Here is a 25,855-nt window from a genome sequence, read left to right on the forward strand (position 1 = left end):
TTCTGGGCCAGGCTAGCGATTGGAATGTGGAAGTGAAAGAGGGCAAACTGACTGGGTTGCTAGGCGTTCAGGACTAATAGAAGTCCATTGGAACTTCAGTTATTTACTACTTTGCTTCTTATTCATGTTCTTCGGCTCGCTTGCATTCTTCAGTGATTAAAGAGAGAGAGAGAGAGAGCGAGAGTGTGAACAGGTGTGGAAGCAAGGAGTGAATTCCTTGGTGGAAGTGAGCTGTGAGTGGGAGTGGCTGAAGTGACAAGAGTCGCAAAAGAGGATTAATTGACTGAGAGAGCAGTTGGGGGAGTGGTTAAGAGAGTTACGTAAGTTGGAAGAATAATGGAAAGCCGAAGAACTTGAATTTGGAATCGGGGTACACAATAATTAAGTTCCGTTTTATATACTTACATTATAGGCGGATTAATTTCGCGCATTACACCAAAAGTGATAGGGTCGATTTGGGGAAAGGCTTTTCTCGCCACGCGGTGTTTGACCCAGAAAGGGATAAAAAGGGAGTGTTTAGTTGACAAGGGGCAGTTTTTTTCGTTCCCGATTTGTTTTGCTGCGTAGGCCATGTCGGCTTAATTTTTGTCTGTCGTCGGTCGTCCAGCCCAGAGATGCGACATATATTATTATCCAGCATGTAATTTGACTTTGATTTAGAATAAAACCTGATACACAACTCAACTTCATCGAACTTGTCATTCTTTGACTCCCGTCTTTTTTTTGTACGTGGGCAGCGCAAGACGGTGGGCGGCCACCGGCCGTCTTGCAAAGCTGTGCCGCTACATTTTTTCTCTTTCTCATCCCCACCAGGCATCTTCCCCTTCATACCCCCACTTCAACCAGTCACAACACCTTCACCAGCACCACTACAACAAATTCACTTTCATCATCATCATCATCGCCATCTCGCCATCATCATCATCCTCATCCTCATCATCATCACCATCATCATCACCACCACCATCATCACCAGTGACCACTACAACCACAACTCCCTTCATCATCACAACTGCAACCACCACAACCTTCATTATCATCATCTCCACATCGCTCTCATCATAAGCACACCAGCTACCACCTACGTCACAAGCCCCAAACCACCATCACCACCACCGGAATTGCAACCATTCGTCATCGTCGTCGTCATCACCACCATCATCATAATCGTCATTATCATCAACATCATCATCACCATCAACATCATCATCATCACCATCATCACCATCATCATCATCACCATCACCATCATCATCATCACCATCATCATCATCACCATCATCGTAATCACGACCCGACACCACAACCCCCGCCACCACGTCCTCAAACAGACCACCAATCATTTACATTCCCACTACCAGATACACCACTGATACTACAATTGCTTTCTTGCATGTTGTATTATTATCACAATCACACAGACTGTCAGCACATTCAGGACAAGGTAGATTTTATAACATTCAGGACAAGGTAGATTTTATAACAGAAAAGAAGATTATAATTGATTCTATTTTTTCAGACTTTATTGTATATTTAAGTTAATCTCTAGTCTTCACATCTTATAATACCAAACAGTACAATTCAATTGGTACACCATTTAAGAAAATTTCTTCATATCTTGTAATGCCGAACAGTACAATTTAATTGGTGCACAAAAAACATTGGCACAATTAGTAAATTTCACAGGAAAACAATATCATAGCTTCTATAATACTGCTACAAGGGATGTAGGGTAGGTAATATTTCAATGTCACAATATGAAAATATTGTGACATTGCAACTCAATAAAAATGTGGTATTGCATACATGATACTATATTCCCTCTCATCAGGAAAGAGCTCAGGGCTTAGGGCAAAATCACCAAAGAAATGCTCAAAATAGCCCTAAAAAATAACCTGGATATTACCCATGTTCTTTGATGTTAAAGTTTATCCAATGTTTCAGATTTAGTCAGTAGGATGTGAAAAGAAGCCCCTCCCCCAAAAAATAATTTGCCTGCCTCTCACGTTAAGAAAAATGTTAAGTTTGATGTGTTTTAGGCAAGAATTCTACTTTAAAATGCTCTGAAATACTGAAAATATCCCCAACCTCAATCCAACTCATCAAGGTGTAAAAAGAGTATCCTGTAAGCATAACGCTTTCAATGGTTTTCCCCACTCATTTACACTCTCAGGGACCGTTTCATAAGCTATTCATAAATCACAGATCATTGCCGAGATGTTAAAACCCCATATCTTAAACTTGAAATTATATTATTTAGGGTGACTCAGAAAATTATTTTTTTAGAATTATGATCAAAGAAGCAACCTCCTTTTGCATAAGAATTATTCCGAACAGGAATGAGGAAAATCAGTTTCTGAGGTTGTCACCAACTCAACATTTCTAAAATAATGCTTTTTCCAAGTTGCACTCATTTTTTTTTCTTTTGAGATACAAGGTCTTAATACCTTAGTGACAACATGTCTCCCTTTCTGATGCTACATAAGATGGTTCAAATTCTCCTTTTTTAAGTATTAGGAGTGTATTTATTGCAACAAAAATGTAAAATCATTGATATTTTTAAAAGAATGCTTAGAGCGAGAGTGGCATAAAATTGTGAAATCAATAGCCTATTCCAGTCTCAAAAAGACACTACATGCATGATCATAAAAAACAAAGTAAAAAAGTGGATCAATTTATTGCAGAGCTGCCAACTTGAACAAGAATATTTTAATTTTCAAAAGCTGAAAATCAGTATTTTCTTGATGAAATCATTATTTTTCAAAGAAATAAAATGGGACAACACCTAAAATTTAAACTTTAGAAATCAGCATTTAGCATAAAACCATCAGTATTCTCACTTGTCAGTACTAAATCTTGAAAGTCAGTACTACTAGTTGGCAGCCCTGTTGATGGTAAAGAATTTGTGTTCATCACAATGAAATGTAAATATCACAAATCATGATGATCGATGATCGAAAATACTCATCAAAAATAATTTAAAAAATGATGAAAATAAAACAGGCATTGTCTATAGTCCATCCAGATCTCTGTCAACAATGTGATCATTAAAATATCAGGAAAATAATTTCATCTTGCAGTTTATCAGACAAACAAGTACAAATGTTTCGTCTGAAGAGTCTTGTGTTATATTAACATCCCTGATGCCAGAGGATAAAAAGTTCATCATTAGAATGTTTGAGTCAATAGTTCTCAGTCTCCAGACCCAGCTGAATGTCTCTTCTTCTTTTTCTCTTTCTTGAAGGCTGCCATATTTCCTCCTTTTCCTCCAAAGCTCTTTGGCCTTGGAACGCCTCCCTTCGGCGATGCCTTCATCTTCTTTTTCTTCATCATAGAAACTTTCTTCATCTTTCCTCCCGGCGTACCCTCCTCCGTTTCCCTCATCTTTTCATTTTCACTATCTTTCTCTTGCTTTCTTACTTTCTTCCCATTTGGTGAGGGTGACTGTGTGTCTTTAAAGCTCTCCTTTTCTTTTGATTGAACAGGTGATGGTGCCGACTTTCCATCTTTCCTTTTCTTATTCCTCTTTTCAACAGCAGGTGACACAGTCCTCTTCTTTCCCTTTCTATTCTCTCCTTGTTCCTTCCCTTCATCACCCTTCTTCTGTCCGTGATTCATCTTCCCATTCTCTTTCTTTGCCGATCCCTTCATCTTCCTTCCTTTTCCTGATTTTGGAGGTGTTTCCATGGTAATATCTTCCTCCTCTTTCATCATTTCTACCGATTCCTTGTCATCCCTTTCATCCAGTGACCCAGCTCCTTTCTTTTCGGAATCTATTGTAATTGAGAAAATACAAGAGATTAATAAAAATACTGAAGAGTGCACATTACAAATGACCTTTTGAAGCTACTTAAATAACTTAACATTGATCAGTCAAGAGCAAATTTGTGATAGAAATTAATTTATAATGAAAAAAATCTGAATAGGGCATGTATGCAAAATCCAAGTACATAAAGCAATCATGCAAACTTTCAGTCTTAAAAACCCTGTCACATAAAAACTAGTGACCCACAAGTTAAGCTAAGGCTAGTAGGTGACTAGTTCTGCAACCTATAGGTTTTTTGGCAGGTCTCCAGCAACAACAGTATCTTGCACAGTAATCGCAAGTCCGAATTGCCAGCAGAAAAGTTTCAAAAATGCTCAAACTTGCTTTTTGCTGAATTGCAGGTGATTACCTGCATCTCCCCATAAGGCTGGCAGGGAACGATGAGACAGAACCAATAAATTTACAACTGTAACACAAGGCAAAAGCAATTTTGTGTCTCACCCACTTATGAAAAATAACCAGAAATATAGTGATGTGCGAGGGCACGCAAGAGAATTATACTGATACTTCATTGTGAAATGACTGGGATGGAATAACACTTGTCACAAGAGCCTTGCACGTAAACTATAATGTTGATCTGAAAATGACCTTTGACCTTACCATGTGACCTCTGACAACAGCATAACATGCAGGTTGCCTAAGTACATCTACCATCCAAGTTTTGTTAAAAAGTAACTTACGGTTGCGGAGTTAGGTGTCATAAGAGAGTCTTGCATGTAAACTTTAACGTTGGCCTGAAAATGACCTTTGACCTTACCATGTGACCTCCGACTGCAGCATGACATGCAGGTCCCCCAAGTCCATCTACCATCCAAGTTTGATTGAAAAGCGACTTACGGTTTTGGAGTTTAATATGTGTCATTACAGGTTTGTGAAGAACGGACAACATTTAGTCTCGCCTTCACCTCTGGTGGACGAGACAAAAATGTATTTAAAAAATAAATGTTGTGAATGATGATCATTCTCTATTTTATACGTTTTAAGAATAATGAAGAAGGTAAACAAAAGGTCAGAGGTCATACCTGGTATTTTGTTGGACAATTTCTTGAGCTTAGCGATGTAGAATCCATCCATGTTGTGAGTGTGGGGATAGATACGCCTCGTCAGTTTCAGAGATGGGTGGAAATGCCTCGCCTTAAACCTAAAACACAAGACCGTTTGTTGAAGAATAATACATAAAGTTCTCAAAGATAATTAATACAAAGTTCCATATGAAGATAAAATTGACTATTTTCGCCAGAAGACTAGATAGCATCTTGAAGTTTGAACGACATGAAGAATGGCTGCGCATATATCTGTAGTGCATGCATGCATGGTGAATGAAAAACTGGTAACATAAAGCCCAGTGCACACCATGCAATCCAATGCAAATCAATTTGTTAATAAATTGCATTTTGCAGTACATAGGAAAGTTCCAAGAAGTAAGATTATTTCATTTTAAGTTTGGCATAATGTTATGAATAATGAAATCATAATTTTGCTTTGCAGCAAGCCCTGTGGTCAAGGTAAAGTCCAAATCGGCTTCAAGTCGCAGTCGATTGGACTTAAATTTACTTTCCTACAGGGAGGCTCAAACCAGACTGAATTTTTATTTTAATTCTGAACTCTGATCTATAAGATTTATTGGTTTAACCCTAAAAAGACTGGGGGGCTGATTCAGCCCCCCCTCGACATTTTTCGCGATAAATCCGCTGCGTAAAATTTTTTGACCGCGTCGCTCTCTGACTTTTTACTTTCAAGTCTCGCGCAACTTTTGAGACCAAAATTGTGACCCCCGGGTACGCGGTTCCAAAATTACGCAACATTTCGTAAGTGCATGCAGACCCAAAATTACTCAAAAACGTGAATTTGTGTACAAATCCAATGCAAATAGTGTTCTTAGCCAAAATTCATAAATGTATCATTATTTTTCCTTTCACTGCTCAAAATCAATTAATTTTATCTTGTTTATGGTCAAAATAAAGTCCCCAACAATTTCCATTGAAAAAACAATAAATAACAAAGTCGAAAAACAAAGAAATACATAAGAAATTTAGAAAACAATAGAATACATAAGAAAATAAATTTGATTTTGAAATTTTTTTAAAATCAATTTGACCAGATGCCTATCTAGAGTATGTGAAACAAAAATTAGCATTTCAGGGGCATTATTTTATTAATTAGAGCAAACTTATTATTTTACGCATAAATTAGCATAATTAATGAGACATGAGATTTTTGCCAAATTTGATGTTATAGTTTTGTAGATAATGCCATGGGTAACGCGTGTGCCAATTTTCGTCGCGATCGCACGATCAACAGCCAAGATCATAAGGGGGGGGCTGAATCAGCCCCCCCCCCCCCCCCCCCGTCTTTTTAGGCGTCGAAATAGCCCAGTCTATTTAGGGTTAAATGTCCATATTCAATGTTATTATTATTATTATCATTTATTCGACATAATCAAACATATATACAACATATACAAACAATAGAATGAGGAGAGTCACATGGATGCCGGGAAAGGAAACAGATTAACTAAATAACTATAACCCCGAAGATCTTCCTTTCCAATCCATGTGACTTTACAAAGATAACATGCATGTAACACAAAATAGTAAAATACAACTATACAGTTGTTGAAGATGACAACAAATTAAATTAAATGTTATTACAATATCTCTGTAATTCTGATCGTAACAAATTAGGTCTCAGAAGTCAGCGAGCAGTGGGTAAAAGATTTTGCAAGGCGGATTTATTGTGAGTAGTGTCGAGTACCACCCCCCCCCTTCTTGGAGTATTAGGGTTAAGTTGAACCAGAAATCAGAATAATGAGTTTACCTTGAGAATCCATCCTGACCAAATTCAACTCCTGTCGGTACCAGCTTCACGTTTCGTTTTTTCAGGGCATAGTCGACAACCCATTCATTCTCTTCAACCTGTAACCGTGGAAACAATAGATGCATCAAATTCAATTGTAAATCTCAAATCTAACAGCAATTTGGTAAATTGGTGAGAGGTTTTCAAAGTTTGGCAGTCCAATGTAAAATTTAAAAGAAAACACGATACACAATAAACATTTTGAGTAGCAGTTATTGTCAGCAGGAGGAACCATAATGAATTACATGTATCACTGCCCATAGTTACAATTTCTTAAAACAAATATGGACTAAATACCCTTTTCACACAAATAAAACGATATCCTTTTCTTTGTATAGATTAAGTGTTTCTGATGTGGAAGCCAGAACAATTTCACACTTTTTCCAATAAGTGTTTTCGTACAGATTCCCTTGAAAGTGAAAAAGTTCATCTCATCACTGAATACACTAGCATTAAACACTTGCTTGATTTCTGTCATTGAAGTCTCATCATTTTTTAGATAGTGCGTACCATGATAGAGCAGGTAGAATACACAAGGTAACCACCGGTCTTTGAGTTAGCGTCGATAGAATCAATGGCCGCTAGGATGAGCTCTTTCTGGAGATGTGAACATCGCTGGATGTCTGTTTCGTCTTTACTCAGCTTGACGGCTGTATCCTTGGCAATGACCCCTGTACCGCTGCAGGGGGCATCCAAGAGCACTCGGTCAAAACCTCCCATCACCTGTGGGAAAAGAGGAAATAATACAATCAAGAAATAAATAATAATAATAATAATGTGACTTAACTCTTCATGCGTTACGTTCGCATTATTGCACATCCGTAGGCGTGTTTCGTTCGCATTTTTGCACAACCACACATTTCCCATAGATGTCCCCTGTCCCATTGTTTTTCGAACAATTGCATGCCCCGGAGTGTGCCTAGCTACAATGTATAGCCTGACGCTTTTATATACCGTACATGTGTACCGATTGATCGCGCGTGCGACATTACTTTAGCGTTCGACGGATAATCCGGGGGATTATCGCAGTTTACAAAGTACAGAATCATTGAGTTTTCCCAAAAAATTCAATACATCCTGATCACAGCCAGGAAGTTCATTGAAAAATGAGAGGATAAAATCAATAAACCCTCATCACAAACAATACCATGGTCAAGTTTATTGTAAGGAGTCTGTGACTCATGGCACGAATGTGAATGAGACCCTAAAATAATGCAACACACAGGGGGTTTACAGGTGAACGCATGAAGAGTTAAACAAACACCATATCCACTCTGTAGATTAAGCCATTGCAGAGAAACTTCATGTCAAACTGAAAATTACTACAGATATGTAGTATAATCTACCTCAAACCAAAATTTCTTGTTTATACAGATTATAGAACAGAGCTGCTCGAATTGCCACATTATCTCAGAAATTCCATCATATAACGCCAGTTTCTAAATTGCTCCAATGGCTTCCTGTGAAATTATCGTAGCATATTTAAGATCATTTTGCTTGTATTTCATTGTTTGCATGGTTCGGTTCCAAGTATAACTGTTCCGTTCCAGCATTACATTCCCCAATCGACAACTAACATCATTTTTACTCTTCTCTACTTGTTGTACTTAAAACAAAAGCAATGTTGGGGATCTATTGTTTGCACATGCAGGAAGTACACTTTGGAACCAATCGCCACAGCTCCTTAAAAAAGATGGTTTCCCTAAAGACATAACTTCTACAAGAAGCTTTTAATCAATTGATTTAGGTTGAGTATTCTCATTAGATATCCCTTAAGTGTGTCTACATTTGTCACGATTTATTTGTATTTATTACATGGACTATGGTTCCTTACAGTTTAAATTATTCTTCTTCAAAATGAACACTTACCTTAGGGAATGACTTTCCATCTTCATTGCTGATAACGGTGTTAGTGATGCCGCATCTATGAAGGTTGCCAACGAGGGCATTAACTCGTTTCTTGTTAGCATCGTTAGCAAAGAGCATGCCTGTGTTTTTCATCAGCGCAGCTAGAGGACCAAGAAATACAATAAAGATTACAGACTTCATTTCAGATGACACAATATGAGTAGGTGAGGTGGCCAGAACAATATCATTATAGAAATAGTTTGTCAAATAATGAAACATGAAGCTACTGCATTTCCAATATAAACCATTCTGATTCATCTATTCTCCAAATGAACATAACACAAAAGGTAAGTTCCACAGAATCAACAGTTTGGACAAGAATCCGACTACAAGGCTTTCAGCAATGAAAAATTCTACTTTTAGTGCTCCTGACATTATTCCAAACTCAAAATAAAATGATTTTCCCTATTTTTAAACTTTAATGCAAAAAAAGCTATTTGTTCAAGAATTAGGTCGCAGAGTGTGCAGCTGACTTACACAGGGATAGAATTTGAAAGAAATCTCACCTATGTACGTTGTCTTGCTGCCCGGTGAGGCACACATGTCAAGGATCTTCTCACCCTCCTGAGGGGCTAAGGCCATGACCGGTAGGAAACTGGACGCTCCTTGTAGGACATAGTGACCGGCGAGGTACTCGGGTGTGGCACCTATCAAAACAAGCATAGTTCACGGAAACCATTATTGGGACTCAAGATGCTGTTTCTCATGTCAAGGATCTTCTTGCCTTGTCTAGAGCTGTAATGATGATGATGATGGTAATAATGGTGTTGGTGGTGATGATGACAGTTTTGGTGTCTGTGATGGTGGTGATGATGATGATGGTGGTGATGATGGTGATGATATTGATGATGATGCTGATGATGCTGACAATGATGAAGTTGTTGGTGATGATGGTGATGATGATGTTGATGTCAATGATGAAGTTGATGATGGTGATGATGATGATAAAATTAATAATGATTATTTTGATGATGAAAATGCTGAGAAATAATAATAAAATCAAACTCACCAATAGGAACTGATGAGTCATATATAACAAGTCCAACCTTGGTCCATTTACCGATTGGATCTAGGTTCACCCCTCGATTAATCAAAGCCTGCAGTAGAGAAAGAAATAAATAATTAGCCTAGCTTCTTAAACTTCACACCAATTTCCTCCTCCTAATATCTCATCTGATAACCCATTTCAGGATTTCTACCAGTTTTTAGGAAACAGTATATTTACTCTTTCTCTTTTCATCGACTATTTATCACCACCTTCTCTACACATATCATTTTCTTTAAAAAGGAACAAATTAACCTTGAGTATGTTTTTAAAATTGAATAATTGGTAACAGAAAATATGTCAGATACAACAATTCTAAAAATATATATCTATTCCTCCACATAAACAAGAAAATCTCGTCTGAAAACATGTTTCTGTATTGTAGGAAATATCACAAAGTTGACAATTAAAGCCAATACCACTTTACTACTGGTAATGATCCAAAGCTGCTGGAATTTCTATTGTATTAGATTGTATTCTGTGGAATTTTTTTAATGATACTTTCAGATGAACCACAATAAATTTATTATTGATTTTCAATTCCTTATCTACTTCTCTTGATTTCTTTGTGTGTTTTCACCTGGGCTAAGTCTCTTCTTCTGGTTTTGAGTGAGTTGGTTCTGATAGTAACAGGCCTTGCTACTTCATTGGCTTCAAGGAACTCTATCAGCTACAATATAAGAGATAGAAACACCAACAACAACAGTGAAATACTTACTCTGTTGTACGATACGAATTATACCCTCTACCAATAAAAAATAACTGGTTTAAAAATTGCATTTCATTTCATTTTGTTTGTTTCCATTTCTAACGATTACAATATAATGTTTTCTTCCATACATCTTGATATAATTAATAAGTAATAAAACAAAGAAAATTTCAACGTACAAATTTGTGATAGTCAGTCATATTTATGTGCATGTTAGATGCAGAGGGTCTCCTTTTATTATGCACTAAAGAAATTACAATTATTATCATCATTTTCATTGACTAAAGGAATTGTTTGAACACTTTCCTTCATTTTCCTGTCAAAGGTGGTTATGTTTCATTGAACCTGCACATTAAATTAGGTCATAAGTGAATATATTGAGGTACATCTACAAGTCAAGTATAAGAAGCACTTACAAAAAAAAACATAGGCTGACATGAGGTCAATTATAATCTGTTATTGCTCCTCAAATTGACAAAAGAAAATTATTTTCTATTCATTTACATATACATAATTTGATATAGTATATATGATATATATATAACAATACAATGTGTATATACAGTGTAACTGCAACAAAATGTATGATAAAAACCAAGATTTTAATAAAATGTTGCCAATTTGCATTTTTAACAGTGACATCATTGTTCATGTTGCCAATTTGACATTTTATAAATCTATTTTATTGCTGTTGTAATATTGCAAATTTAGAGTCTGTCATGATAAGTGTAAATCACATTTGCACCGAATATGGTCTAATTTTTTTCAGTTTATTTTTCACTTTCTAATCATATTTCGAATATGATTGAAAACATTCAGGATAACATAAATCTTCAAAAGTGTATTCCTAAAAGAGAAGTTGTCTCTATGGAATTACCTCTGACAGAGGAAAGAGATCCATGATCTTGGTGATGAGGAACTCGTTGTAACTGTAGTAGGTCATCAGGTCATGTCTTAGCAGGGTCACATACTCTTGACGAGGCCTACAAAAAATGATAAAAAATGTATATCAAATTTGTATGAGAATTAACACTGGTGTGGCAAGAGGCACTCATGAGTTAAAGTGTTGTTTGAATGACAGAGGAGCAAAGACATTTTATAGACAATGTGTGTGTGTATTTGAGTTTTGTCAGACGTGTATCAATCAGATATGATTATTTACGTCTGGGACCGACCTTTAACGTCACCATCCGAAAAACGTGACCAGGGCTCAAACCTCGGGCATCTGCATCAATTTGTATCTTCCCCACAGCTTGGATTACAGGCGCACGCCACAACGCCCAGTTTTTATAGACAATCTAACCCAATTGGGGTTTTATATAGGCTCTGATGCCCCTCCCCCACCTGCCTAAACTCAAAATCAAATCACATGGTCTTGTAAACACCAAGGAACAATTTTGGGATATCTAAAATGAGTCATGGACTGCTTTTAGCCCCCCTTATGCTTTTATAGCTTTAAACACAAAGCAATTAATCACACATCAATTTAAATGACATGATCCTACTGAAATGGTTCCATATCATTTGCTCCTCCTGAAAATGCACATAAGGCAAAAATAAGCTCATACTTCAAACCTTAACCTAATCTTAATCCTGTTGCTCATTCAAAAATCCTATTACATCCCAAGCCCTTACCTATTATCTTCAGGGATATTTGCAGAGGGACAATTGCTGTATTAAAGAGCAAATCATGGCCGAGCTGTTAAAAACCTTGTACATGTATCTCAAATTTGGAAAAAGCTGTAGTTTAGAAATCTGGCAACTTTATACTGTGTGTAAACATTCTCCTGATACATGTACATGTACCTGTCAAGAACTCTTTCTAGGCAAAAAATGGCTGCTACCCATGTTATTACTCTACACTCAGGTTTATTCTGGGCTGTCGTGAAAATTCTTTTGATTTTGAGATACAAGGTATTAACAGCCCATAAATGAAGTGCCACATAACTGTCATATTGGATGTTTAAAAAATGTAACATTTAACTATTATCTATCATTAAATATTTTCTTACATGCAACATTTATATAGCGCTTAATGAAACTTTCTCAAGCAGTGAATACTACATGTAAAAACTCAGCTTTAGCATGGCTACCCGGATCAGGTGCTTAGCATTCAAGGAATTCCTTCCCACTAGGTACCCATTTACTACACCTGGGTGGAGAGCGGCAAAAACTGACTTACCTTCCTTCTTCTCTCCTGTTTTTGAAGTCATTCAATACATCCATGACCTCTTTGATTCTTTGATAGACCTGACTTAGATCAGTCGGCTGGGACGGTGTGAACAGTCAAGGAAAATGAACTTCACAAACGGGGCTCGAATTAACAAGGCTAAAGATATCATTCAGTGCGGATAATGACAGAGCTGCCAACCTGAACAAGAACATTTCAGTATTTTCAAGGCTGAAAATCAGTATTTTGGCGAGGAAATCAGTATTTTCAAAGAAATACCATAGGACAACACATAAACTGAAACTTAAGAAATCAGTATTTTGCATGAAACCATCAGTATTCTTCTCTATTTTCAGTACTAAATACAGAAAATCAGTACTACTTGGCAGCTCTGTTAAATGATACTTGCGACTATTCTCACTTGTCTCGCAATACAGGTGATCAATAAGGTTTTAAGAATTACGATGTTTCGCGTGCTTCTACTATACTTTGTCAGGTGATGCGAAACCATTGGAAATGGGGGTATACCTTGTACACACCTCGCGGCTGGATTTAGCGTGACGGCCAGTTTTGAATTCTAGGGCTTAAATTAATCTAAGGCCTTCAAAGGTCATGGCCGTGGATGGTCTGTTCGCCCCTCTCATTGGACTTGGAGATTAGGCCTCCCCCCTTCCCTCCAATTTGTGCTGTAATACAGAAATGTGCTGAATGGAAAACTGTCCTTGCCCTAAAATATCACCCCTTAGGGCCTGCCATATCATCAAAGTACCAAATGAAATGGTCAAAATGACCCCAGCCGGGATCAGTCATAGTAACAGGACAGACTGCTCTAGTTTACAGTTAAAGTGGGAAAAAAATCAGCCGTATGATCAAAGGACAAAGTTTGTGATACAGCACCCAGTCCCTTAACTCTCTGTTTCAGGGGAGCACTTCACAAACATTTTTGCAAGTGATTCTCACTGACTAATCTAATCTGAGCCAATCAGATGAAAGGATTTCAGTAGTTTATAACAATAGCCAGTGAAAATCTCTGATCATTAGTTTCATGAAATGCTCTCCACATATTGTATTTCAAAAGGATATCTTCCTTCTCCATCTCTTCTCCGGTCGGAAGTTGAAATGTTTCGAATTGTTTTAGGCCAATCTGACTCTCATCATAAGCAAGTTTCCTGAATAAATGAAAGAAAAACAAATGACATGACAAAGAGATGAAGCAAATCTGGTAAAAGCACCCCCTCCCTTTCCAATGACAGGATAATCAAATCTACAATCTTACGTTTCAGCGATTAAATCTCTGATTAAATGATTTCCCCTTTCTTAAGAAGGTCTAATTTTCAATAACAACCCTAATAAGACACAAGATATATCTGCAAGGAGAAAATCTAAAACTGCATCATTCCTAGACTATTTTCTTTCAAGTCTCACACAATTTTACAGTCCAAAGCTGTGACCCCCTGGTCCATGGTTCTAAAATTACGAACAATTTCTAAGTCCATGCCACACTCAAAATTGCTCAAAAACATGAATTTTTGTAAAATCCAAAACAAATTGCTCATACATGTACATTTTGAACCCTCTGTAACGTAAGGCCACCGCACACCTTACGACCCGACCGGTCACTGACTGGTTTGCGACTGGGTCGCAGACTGGTCAGAGACAAGTCGCAAGGAAAATCAGAAGGATTTGACATGTCGAATCCTTATGACTGGATCGCAAGCTCAATCCAACCTCCAGCCAATCAGACAGCAGATTTGCATAACGCGTATTATGATAAACAACGCGCATACGCAGTAGTAAGCGCAATTTCTCAGATGCTATGCCAAAAAGCAAAAAGCGCATGCGTGAGTTGCAGATCGGATCGCAAGGTGTGCGGTGTCGAGGCTTATGACTGCCTTGCGACTCATCTCCCCTCACTCAGTCGCAAGCCAGTCGGCGACCAGTCGGGTCGTAAGGTGTGTGGTGGCCTTTAGACAATGTATGCCGAGTCATTCCAAACAATTAAATGAAAATCCATGAAAATTGTATTATGTGATAAAAATTAATATATTATAGTGTCATAATAGAGTGTTAAAATTATTCCATGTTCTCATTGTATATATTGTATAACAAAATATTTATGTCAAGGGAATAGAGTTTACATATATTAATGAATTGAATTGATACAATAACCCATTACAATAATCAAGCTCACGTGTGATGGAGCAAAGTCAGTATCTATTGAGAATACAAAGATTGCAAACAGGCATGAGATGCCACCAAGCTTACTTGTCTCTTTTGATCTTCTTATCTAGCTTCTTTGATGCCTTCTCAATCGGGAGCATTTCATCTTCTCCCTCATCACTCCCGTCATCGTCGTCGCCATCGCTGTCATCATCGGAATCAGAACCACCAAAATCATCGTCGAGCTAATCAGAGAAAAGGAAGGAATACGCAAGTGGAAAGGGAGAAACAACATGAAACATTGGACAGTGAGAAATAGGAAAAGGAAGTGAGAAAGAGGATAAGGAAGCGAGAAAGAGGATAAGGAAGCGAGAAAGAGGAAAAGGAAGCGAGATGAAACAGAGAGCAAGGGGAAGGGGTTGGGGTAAAAAAGAGACAGTGATTAGTGAAATACGAAAAAATAAATAAATAAAATAAATAACAGATGCTCATGAAGATATTACAAAAACGTTTATAGTGATTAATCGTACGCTTGATTTTCACTTTTGATTTTGTACATTATTGCCAATGCAATCATTCCTATGAAATGTTCTACGATGATTGCTAAGATTTGTGTTACAAGCCCCAGATCAACTATAGAGTTTTGATATGATTCAAATCCAGGTAAAAATCCTTAAAGCTTGTGTATAGTTTTGGTAAATCCACCAAAATGCACCTATCACTATTCCAATTCATTGCTAGCTAATATGAATGGATATGCCCTATAACAGTTATGATGTGGAGGATATGAAATGAAAATGTGTTTTACAGGATAAATTTTGCGATTTTACATGGAAATTTAACTTGATCGGGTCACTCGATCAAATTAAAATATCTGTGTGTTTTTGTCTTTCAATTAAATCCTATTCCAAATCATGGAATGGGCTGAAACTTTCAAGATATGTTCTTTGTCTGTAACTTTTGGATATCTAATCACTAAATTTGTAAGATAAGTGCTTGAATGCCCATTTTTTTAAATTTAAAACAAGCATCGCCGAGAGAGGGCGCTATATATCCAAGATTTGAATATTTGAAATTTTCGTAGAGAAGTGCAGTTGGAAAAATATCTAACGGTCTCTACGCTTCAGTAAGACTGTCATATTAGATGATATTTGATTATCAATCACATTATTGACCCTTTACCAAAGCTATACACATGCTTTAAATATGCCACCAAACAAATATTTACCCTTTTTTCATACGAATAGAGACTGTGTGCATGGTATAATGCCATCCTCAAAAACATACTATTCCCAAGCTCTGGTTTATGCCACATGTTTATTCAATTCATAAAAGGAGAAGTAAATTCTTGAAAATATACTTCAGCTTACCAACTCGTCATCATCCTCGCTGTCCTCGTCTTCTTCTCCCTCACCATCATCCTCCTCGTCATCGTCATCATCTTCGTCTTCATCTGACGACCCCATAGGAAGCTTAGATTTCTTGGTCGGTTGAAGCCAGTCTTGGTTCTGATCAGTGAAACCCTTCTTTGACCCTTCTGCAAAAAAAATTAATCATGCATGTAATAATAATAATAATAATAATCCGCTTTTATATAGCGCTTGATACATCGGAACGACGTGTCTAAGCGCTTCACAGATATATTATTACCCCGGTCATCGGATTCAATCAGTCATTCCCACACACAATGTGTGCACATCCTCCACTCCCTGGAGAGTAGTTCAAACATTGCAGCAACTACATGTACATACCAAAGAACCAGTCAAGAAAGAAAATCGACATATCCGTGAGAAAATGTCATAGGGGCTCGGGGCAATTTCGTCCCCGAAATGATCAATAGAGCGCTGAAAAATCTATGTTCACTGCAATGTTAAAACTTATCCAATGTTAAAGACTTTTAGGCAGTAGGATGAGAAAAGACAACCTCCCACTTTGATACTAGAATACCTTCAGAGCTACCAACTTTAATATTCATCCATCAGGGAGAATTCCTGAAGAAGGAGGGAGGTCCTTCACACTTACACACAATCCAATGTAAGAAATCAGTGTATCAATCACGGAAATGTTGAAAATATGTAGTTTTTCGCTAAAAAATTTTTTGTCAATTTTCAGGGATTCTCCCTGACAATCAGGGAGAATTGGCAGGCCTATACCTTGTTTCTATGACATTAAGAAAAAGATAGGAGTGGACCAAGGGAACATACATAGTGAGAAAGATGAAATTTGAATTGCCATAAGGCATGATATGTGCTTACTCATTTTCAAGGTACCGCTGTGCGTATTACACTCAAATTAATGAAATGTTAAAAAAAGACAAACAAATATTTTGATACCTGCAATATATTAATGGTTGATTATTAGATAGTTACTTGAAATAAAATATGAATCTTGTTTCCTTACTTTTCTTGTCCACCTTCTTGATCTCGATCTCATCTTCATCGGAATATTCATCAGAATCCTCCTCATCATCTTCCTCCTCGTCCTTAGAATCACTATTGTCGTCGTCATCATCATCATCATCATCCTCGTCAACGAATTCATAATCACTATCCTCTTCCTCGTCGTCCTCCTCTTCCAACATCTGCTTTGGTTTCTTGGAGTCTTTCTTAGGAGCCTTAGTCCTTCCACTGTCTTCCATCACTTTCAGTTTCTTTTCGTTTGTCTTGCTAACCAGTTCCTCTTCATCGTCATCCTCCATCTCATCCTCATCATCCTCCTCATCATCAAAATCATCATCCTCATCTTCAAAATCATCATCTTCACTTTCAATTTTCGGCTTCGTCGCTTTTCCTTTGGTTCCGGGATTTTTCTTGGACTTTATGTCAAGGTCCTGGTCTTCCTCCATGTCGCTGAAGTCATCAAAGTCGTCACTCGCGTCCGAGTCCTCCATCTTGACCAGTGGCGCCCTCTTGGGTCCCTTGGCCAGTCGTTGTAAGGCACTCTGCTTGTCTGCTTTCTTTGCTGCCCTGTATAGCATCATATTAACATGGACAAAGTGTAAAGCATGAAAATGTAGTTTGGCAGAGCCCCGTCATAAGTTAATCGAAATCGAAATGACATCTCTTTATGTAACATGGTAAGGTTTGTGCATAAAAATTACATCTTGTCTAATTTTTGATACTTCTTTATTTCCAACTGATTTTTTTTTCAATAACCCCACTCATTGGAACCCACTGGATATGCATGGGGGCTCTTTGGTAATTCACAGAAGGTTTATGTGAATACTTTATTTGTTTGCCTTTCTTGATATGTAAAATGTATTTCAGTTTTTAGTCAAATTCCAAACTCTTTGCATGGAAGAGAATGTGTAATACACAAACGCAAGCTCCAGCTAAATTGTTTTCAAATTTTTAACTTACGCCTTTACAATTGACATTCCAGGAGTGAATTCAGACAAATTAAAGACACAGGTAACATTTAAAAATGAAACAAACAGTTCATAATTGCATACTTGTATATATCATGCATGCTTTAAGAAATCAATTAGACCTGGTTGCATACCTTTTCCTTGCACGCCTACTGGATGGCTTGGAATTTCCTGAAATTAAAAAAATATAAAAGCGATATCAAAACATCTAGTGAAAAACTGAAAATACAATAGAGGAAATACTATTCTCAGTGTAAAAATAATGTTCATTTCTTAAGATTTAAGGAGAAAATGGAAGAATGCCTGAAAAAGAAAACATTTGATATTTGTCCCAATTTTAACAGTCTCATGAATTTTTTTATCCAATTGCTTCTTTGAAATTTGAGGTACTTAACAGCTGGTTTGCAAATGTAAACAAAGAACTATAGAATCTTTGACAATTACTATATTCATGTTTATACAGGAACGGAAAGTATATAAAATGTGGTGAAAACTATCAACTTGCACTAGAACACAAAATGTGACAACAACAAATTGAAATAATCACAAATATTGATTAGTAATTTTGAAAAAGGAGAAAAAATGATAGAAGTGTCTATCTTTCTTTTTGCCTTGTTCACTCTCTCCTCCCTATAAATATCTCCTCCCCCTTCACGTCCCAATCCCTATCTCTCCCTCTCTCTCTGCTTCCTCTTCCACCCCTCCTCTTTCTCTCTCTGTTTTTCTGTGTCACTGTCCGTTTCTTTTCCATTCTCTCTTCGTACACTCTTCAACTAAAAAAAACAAAACAAAACAGAAAAACAATAATGACAAAAACAGCAATCAAATCTGTCTCACAAATAAATAATTTAATGAAATTGGAACAAATTTTGACAAAACAGTCATTCTTACATCATACACAAGAGTTTATTTACAATAACAGACTTTTTCAAACATTCAATGAAAACATTGATTGCAAAATATTATCATGGAAATTAATAGTTGTGAACAAATGGATGGCAAGTAATTTAAAGAAATATAAGTTTTTAAACAAATTATCGTCAAGAAACACATGGTTTGTGACCCATGTTATTGAATGTGTGTTTGAATGGGATTTACAAGCTAAAAATGCAAGAACTCTGAAATAAAAATGAAGATACAAACAAATGCTACATGTAGATTGAATCCAATAGCAGGGCAAAGAAGGAACTACAAGAGGAATAAACATTTACAATACATGCATGAAATAATATAATGATCAGCTAACAAAATGTGGGTAAATTTCTTGCTGAAGGAAAACATGCCATGGCAGGGAAATGAAACCACGTACCTCAGATTGAAATACATGCGTCTTAACCACGAGACCATGACTACCCCACACAAAATACAATATCTAAAAAAAAAAACAATTCAAATAAGAAACATTGGATTAGTATAGAGGCATCAAGCTACAATATGCATTCTTTTTTGGGCATGTGTTTGGTTTGAAAAAAAGGCCACTCAAATGGTATTTAAGGGTGTGCTTGTCATTTTCCAGAGAATAAGCAATTTTGTAAAAGCAGGTCTGGGTTTAATACTGTACTGTCTTATGTCATGTTTACTCTGTTGCACATGCTTGAACTTGCAAAAGGTTCTGGTTTAGTTTAAATGACTTATTTGCTCTCAACTAACCAAATCCCTAAATTAGCAGCTTTAATATTTACTGTCAATCTACCATTAAATATTAAGGTTTACTGGGTACTGGATTTCAGTGACTCAATATTAGCTCCATTAACATGTCTTTTCCTTGATGCCTCAAAATACATAAGAATGATATGAAGGGTTATTGGATTAGAAATAAAATCAATGTTGTTGTCTGGTATTAGGCGTCCATTCTTAGAGAATATTTACAGCATAAAAATGTCTAACTTCTTGCTCATATTAATTGGTGTTACAATTTATAGAATTTGGTCTGTAGTATTTTTTTTGAATGTTAGGAAGATCTACTTGAATCTCGAACATAGGATAATTATCAAGGTTACGGTTAATGTTCAACGCTAAGTTTGATGTTACAACTGCCATGAAACCTGGATTCAAATTTCTAGCTTACTCTCAAACAACACTCTATGAAGCTCATCATTGAGTATCTGAATATAGAGAGGTAGACCTGTACATTCACTGAGGTGCAGACCGTCTTGTGCCCACAGGAAAGTTGTATCTTCTGGAAAATCAGACGTCATGTCGATCCATGTTACACCTTCTGCTTCACATATCAAGGCAAAGCCGCTGTTGTAGAGACCAACATAGCCTCCAAATGAGTCCAGACGAGGTAGGATGCTTGTGGCAACGATCTGAGTTGGAAACAAGGCGAGATTTGAAGCAAGCTGTGACTCAAAAGTGAAATTTATATCAAGACTTTGTAAGGTAAAGTTCTTCTTATGGAAGATGTTGTAGAATGTTGCATTATGGTAAGGCACCTGGGGGTGTTTCACAAAGATTAAAGTATGACTTAAATCGCACTTAAATGCCGACGCGTATCTGAATACAATACGCAATCTAACTGATTAATACACAGTAGGGCACATCCTCTTGCCATGCTCTGACCAATGCGTTTATGCATTTTATACCGCACACAACTAGTAATTTAAGTGCGACTCTAAGGGAGCGTTGCAAGAAAACATTTGAGATCAATTGCAAATATTCTGTCACAATTTTACAACTGACAGATCAACGTTAGCTATAGCAATCAGATTAAACTTCTTGTTTCAAGGAACAGATTAGCAATCAATAACTAATTTGCAATTAACTGCAAGACATATTATTGATTTAGGGACCAAAAATAGACTTGCAATTGATCGCAAGTTTCCTGCAACACCCCATAAGTCATACTACCCCACTGGTCAGATTAGAGTACAACTAAGGATTTAAGGCGGTTCTTATATAGTAGCTACATGTCGGATGACAAAACTTTCAATGACCCACCTCTGCACTTGGGTACCTTTGTACTGCTGATCGGATGAGACTTCTAAACATCTCACAATCTCCAGACAGCGCCCTCTCGAGGTGACCCCTGTGTTTCTTATTATGAATGTTGTTTGTCCCTACAGCCAACACAACGACATCCGGGTCGTGATCAGGAACAAAGGACAGGAGTTCTTGCTGCACGTGCCAACAGGTTCCACCGGGCGTGCAGTTAATGCCGAACTGAAGATGACCGTCCAAATATACTGGTCTTCCTTGAACTATCGGTCTGAGCTGGGAGTCACTGTATATCCACACCATCTAAAAAGTGTAGACATTAGAATGGAGTTGACTTGAATCCATTTGAAATTTAAATCATTAGGATGCATGCATGACAAATGGCTACTATTACTAAACCTATTGATAAGAACAGTTCTTCAGATAGATGACTCTTTCATGTTCATTTATTTCACATATTCCACAATTGAATATTATACATGCTGTACCTGCATAGTATTGCCAATAATCCTAATAACGATCTGGTGAAAAACAAAATTTACATGTACATTAAACATTGTTCAAAACATCTGCACAGATCACACTTCAAATTCACCTGATGTATTTTGAAAGATTGAGAATAATTTTCCTGATATTCAACAAGGTATATAAAATAATTCAAATGAGAAAATATAAAATATCCATTACTGTACATATTACATATCGATTTCAATGGGTGTAAGACTGAGACAAACAGTTTTCTTTATTTACAACAAAAGTAGTTCTGTGTTTCAAATAATCCCAATCAGATCGCACATGGCATAACCAATGTACAAAATCATTAAAATGTGGTTATTAGCCTACACCTTTTTTTTAAATTCAACTGATACAGTTTAAAAAGATCAAGAATAAGGTTAATGTATCATCTATTTTTCTTCTACTATTAATGTGCACAAACTTTAATAATAACAGCTCTGTGACCTCCCCCCCATGCGTAAAGGCCAAAGGTTGATTCAAATGAAAAACATGCCCCTCCCCCCTGCATGGAAGATCATATACTCACAAGCTTATATTGATCGTACTCCTGCTGCCATGTCCTGTTCTGTTTGAAACTGACCCCTCTTGGCCAGGGCTTAGCTCTCCTCCTCAACCCGGTTCCTTTGGAGCCTTCCTTCGCATTTCTCGGTGTACTGTTTTGCCGAATAAGTCGTAATTGCTTCTCAATTTCTTCCTCTTTTGAGAGCAATTTTGCAAAATAATGATAATTGTCACAACTGTTTCTGTTGGTTGTACTTTCGTCAGTTGCAAACACTCATTCAGCACATATATCGGGTGGTACATTTGAAGGAATTCAGCACCCTCGCTAACGCACATATGCACACAGTGATGCCGGGGGGGGGGGGGGGCGGCCACTTACCTTGACGAGTGGATACCATGCGCGACCAAAAAAAAAGTGTAAAAATTATGTCTTTTTCAAGATAGGGCACGTTACGTACATAACGTAATAAGGGTGTCAAAAATGCTAAAATAATGAAAAAAGGGTATCTATTTTCGCTCGGAAATTTACATGTTCAGGGTCAAATTTGCGAGGGCATACTATCAAGATTATAAAGGATGTACTTTTTGCCCCAACACTACGTGTTCAGAGTACGATTTGGGCGAGTTGGGCTGTACTAAATCCAATAACGTAGGTACAGGTAAAACCAGACGACCGACGTCCGTGTTTGAAATAGGCCTATCGCTGTACTTGTTTAGGGGTACAATTCAGGGAATACTTGCCAATAGTATCGTTTTGTTTCCAATACTTGTTGAGGGTAGGGTTTCACACCCCAATACTTGTTAAGGGGTGTGTTTTCAGAATATGGAAAATACGTGTTTAGGGTACTTTTTGAGACCCCATAGTCGCGCATGGTGTCCACTCGTGAATGGAAGTGGCCCCCAGGGTACATTTGCAGGAAGTCAGCCCCTCGCTAACACACAAATGCACACAGTGATGGCAACAAGGCTGGTCGCGGGGTGAACTGATCAGTGATTATATCTTTATTTTCTTTTTAGTTATGAGCTATTTTGAGTGAAATCAGTTATTGCGTATTGCAGAGCAGATATCACAAATTACATCTAAGGTATAAGTTATGATTACATATCTTTTGATTTTGTACCAACATGCTTGAAAGTCTGACTGCTCTTGCAGCCTTTTTTCAATGGTATCGAGGTCTCATATTAACAGAATATTTCTTTACCAAAAAAAGTAGAATTATTACCCATGACTCATATCTTTGTCATTGTGGACCTTGGTTTAAATCTTTCAAAATTCTTAATATAACGGATTTCGAATGTTGTGCTTTTTATGATTTATTATTTCAAAAATCTCTTGCTAATTCCCTAAAAATATTTTCTAATAAACACACCTGTACATACTTATTCCATATTCTACAAGAATTGCTTGAAATATCAATATCCCAAAGTGCAATAGAGGGCCTACTTCTCTCTTCAAAGACAGCATATTTGTCAAGGACCAGTTATTTGTGATTCAATCCTTTCTCATAAAGCCCTTTAGTATCTGCTTTTCAAAAGGAAATACTTAACATATTTATCATCAAATTCTTAGACTTATTTCTGGCTCTCTCTATCTCCAATCCATCTGGTTTAGTTCATACTTCATAGTGTTATAGGTCCTTTTGTGTGTGTGTATGTTTAAGTACTTTTTATGCTATGGGTTGGCTAATCACACAGTATCTTCCTTTTTGGCCATTTCCCTCCACATTTTCTTTAATTTATTTGATATACATTACCAGTATTCATACAATTTTATTCACAAGTCAATTTTATTCATTTTTATCTGATCACTCGAGGAGAAATGAATTTAACAAAAAAAAAACCGACCATGCGATTTGCGTGCTGTCGCCAAGCGAAAGACAATGAATTCAAGATGGCGATGTAAACACGGTGACAAGTTTTCCCCATCTTTTAATATTTTTCTCATTTTTTTAATGAATTCTTGTTTAAAAATGAAATCAATATCGGAGAAATGTCGGAAATGGAGTTGTATCCCATGTACAAGATTTAGGGCTAGATCTTTTAGAAAGAGGAAGAAATCTCGGGGCAAAAGGTTCAGGTTATTTGGCGGTACACGCAGATGAACAGTAGAGGCGCACGGCCAATATTGGAGACTGTCTCAAATGTGGGAGATTATCTCCAATATCAGATACTTTTGTAAAGACTTTGGGTATCCAATTTCAGAGACAGTCTCCAGTTTTGGAAACTAATTTCCTTTGTTTAAATTTGCGGCAAAAGGATTACCTTGGCAGCAAATAAAAGTGTGATAAGCAGATTCCTCATGAAAATTTACACCTTTTCACCGTCTACTTTAAAAATTCACCGTCAACTTTTGTTTTGATAAGGATTTTTGTTGTCATCCACACACAAAACAAATGGGCTTCTGACCTCAGCGAGACAAAATTTTGGGTGGAAAAAATTGTGCTTTTGTTGGTGTTGTTTCTTTTGTCCTTTTGCAAAGCAAGTCTCCCATATTGGCCATGCGCCTCTTCTGATGAATGGGAAGCAATTCCTGGTTCTGTTGAAAGCAGCATAGCCATACTTTTAGGTTAGTAAATGATTTTTACTCTCTACTCTAGGAGCCTCCTGGCTAGGCCTACCTAAGTCATGTAAGTAGAGGTGTAAACAATCAAATATATATACAGGTGTTCATGATCATGCATGTACTTGTTTTCAAACTATCAACACTATTTAATTTTATGTTTATACATAAACTGTAAGAGCAAATGTGCCAACACCAAAAAACATGCCAAATGCTTTGCATTGATGTGAGGGAAAATTCCAAACCACTCTCATAGAGTCATACCATTTATTCAAACTCGGGGTCATATTTGCAAGCTGTTGTTTGCCATACTCTGCAGCATGATTATAAGGGGAGGGAGTTAAGAATAAGACTTCATTTTCGTCTTTCAAATTTCATCCGATATTTTGAACTGCAACTGTTCAAATCCGATTTAGTCTACTGCAAAAAAGGCTTAGATCTATGCCATGGTTCCGGGATGAAAGCTATATGTCTCTAAAAATCCTTAATTTATAGCTTGTCTGTAACTAGTAATATTAAGACTAATATTAAGAGCAGATAGATTCTAACGTACGGAGTTTTATTTTAAATGACATGGTGATTACACAAATTACAACGGATGGGACTGTATTCTAATTTACCGATTTCAGATTTCTTCAAATGGCGGGGTAAAGATGGTTCTTCTTGTTTACGGGCTTTACGTCCAGGTCCTCTGGTCTTTCCAAGCTCTGATCTGTCCTTTTTCCTCCCCATTATGAGAATGTAAAATTACTAAAACCTAAAATTTCTGGAGATTCGGTACACGGCAATTACTCCGTCCAATACCCACGTGTTGGTATTGAAGTTAGCTGATCATAAATGCGGTCACAATATATTGAAGTTAGTCGCCCTCTTTTGTTGTCTCCAAAAGACGGCGGAGGAAATGAAATAGAAAGTTGTTGGTGTTTTTTTTTATCTGTCATGTGGTCCGATTTGATGTACAAAATTTCACCATCAGCATGGCCCTGGGAACCGGGGATGCTAGGTGTGCTGAAGCATCCCAAACTTTCCTTGGGGGTGCTGAGTGTAATATTCTCCAGACTCCATAAGCATATTTTGAAAGATGTGTAAAAATTGAAAAAAAAAAACTTTATGATGTATTAGATTTTTTGCTTTTCAAATTTCTCGGGTTTCGGAACCAATTTGATTTTCATTGGCGGTATAGTGAAAACCATGAAAACCCCGATTAAATCGCTCCCATATCCTATATCATATTGGAGGTATATTTCACTGTACAGTGAATGGTACTTGGAGCCAATAGGCCTATAGAATGCCCCCATTC

At 37.0% G+C, this 25,855-nt stretch overlaps 2 protein-coding genes across 2 annotated transcripts; both read right to left on the reverse strand.

The window, feature by feature from the left end:
* Positions 1 to 2,760: 2,760 nt before the first annotated feature.
* LOC121427370 (25S rRNA (cytosine-C(5))-methyltransferase nop2-like) lies at positions 2,761 to 25,394 on the reverse strand. The gene is made up of 16 exons (XM_041623731.1): positions 25,176 to 25,394; positions 18,176 to 18,212; positions 17,075 to 17,640; positions 16,045 to 16,211; positions 14,780 to 14,919; positions 13,598 to 13,683; positions 12,527 to 12,620; positions 11,222 to 11,327; positions 10,216 to 10,305; positions 9,600 to 9,687; positions 9,097 to 9,237; positions 8,552 to 8,691; positions 7,193 to 7,405; positions 6,644 to 6,741; positions 4,849 to 4,967; positions 2,761 to 3,773 (listed from the first exon to the last, which is right to left on the reverse strand). The coding sequence occupies exons 1-16, from the start codon at positions 25,285 to 25,287 to the stop codon at positions 3,193 to 3,195; spliced, it is 2,778 nt and encodes a 925-aa protein (XP_041479665.1). The 5' UTR covers positions 25,288 to 25,394; the 3' UTR covers positions 2,761 to 3,192.
* LOC121427371 lies at positions 19,989 to 22,326 on the reverse strand. Its single transcript, XM_041623733.1, has 3 exons — positions 22,021 to 22,326; positions 20,982 to 21,281; positions 19,989 to 20,350 (listed from the first exon to the last, which is right to left on the reverse strand). Exons 2-3 carry the CDS (start codon positions 21,279 to 21,281, stop codon positions 20,093 to 20,095), a joined length of 558 nt encoding a protein of 185 aa, XP_041479667.1. The 5' UTR covers positions 22,021 to 22,326; the 3' UTR covers positions 19,989 to 20,092.
* Positions 25,395 to 25,855: the final 461 nt, after the last annotated feature.

Source organism: Lytechinus variegatus, chromosome 14 (assembly GCF_018143015.1).
Source record: "Lytechinus variegatus isolate NC3 chromosome 14, Lvar_3.0, whole genome shotgun sequence".
NCBI lineage: Eukaryota > Metazoa > Echinodermata > Echinoidea > Temnopleuroida > Toxopneustidae > Lytechinus > Lytechinus variegatus.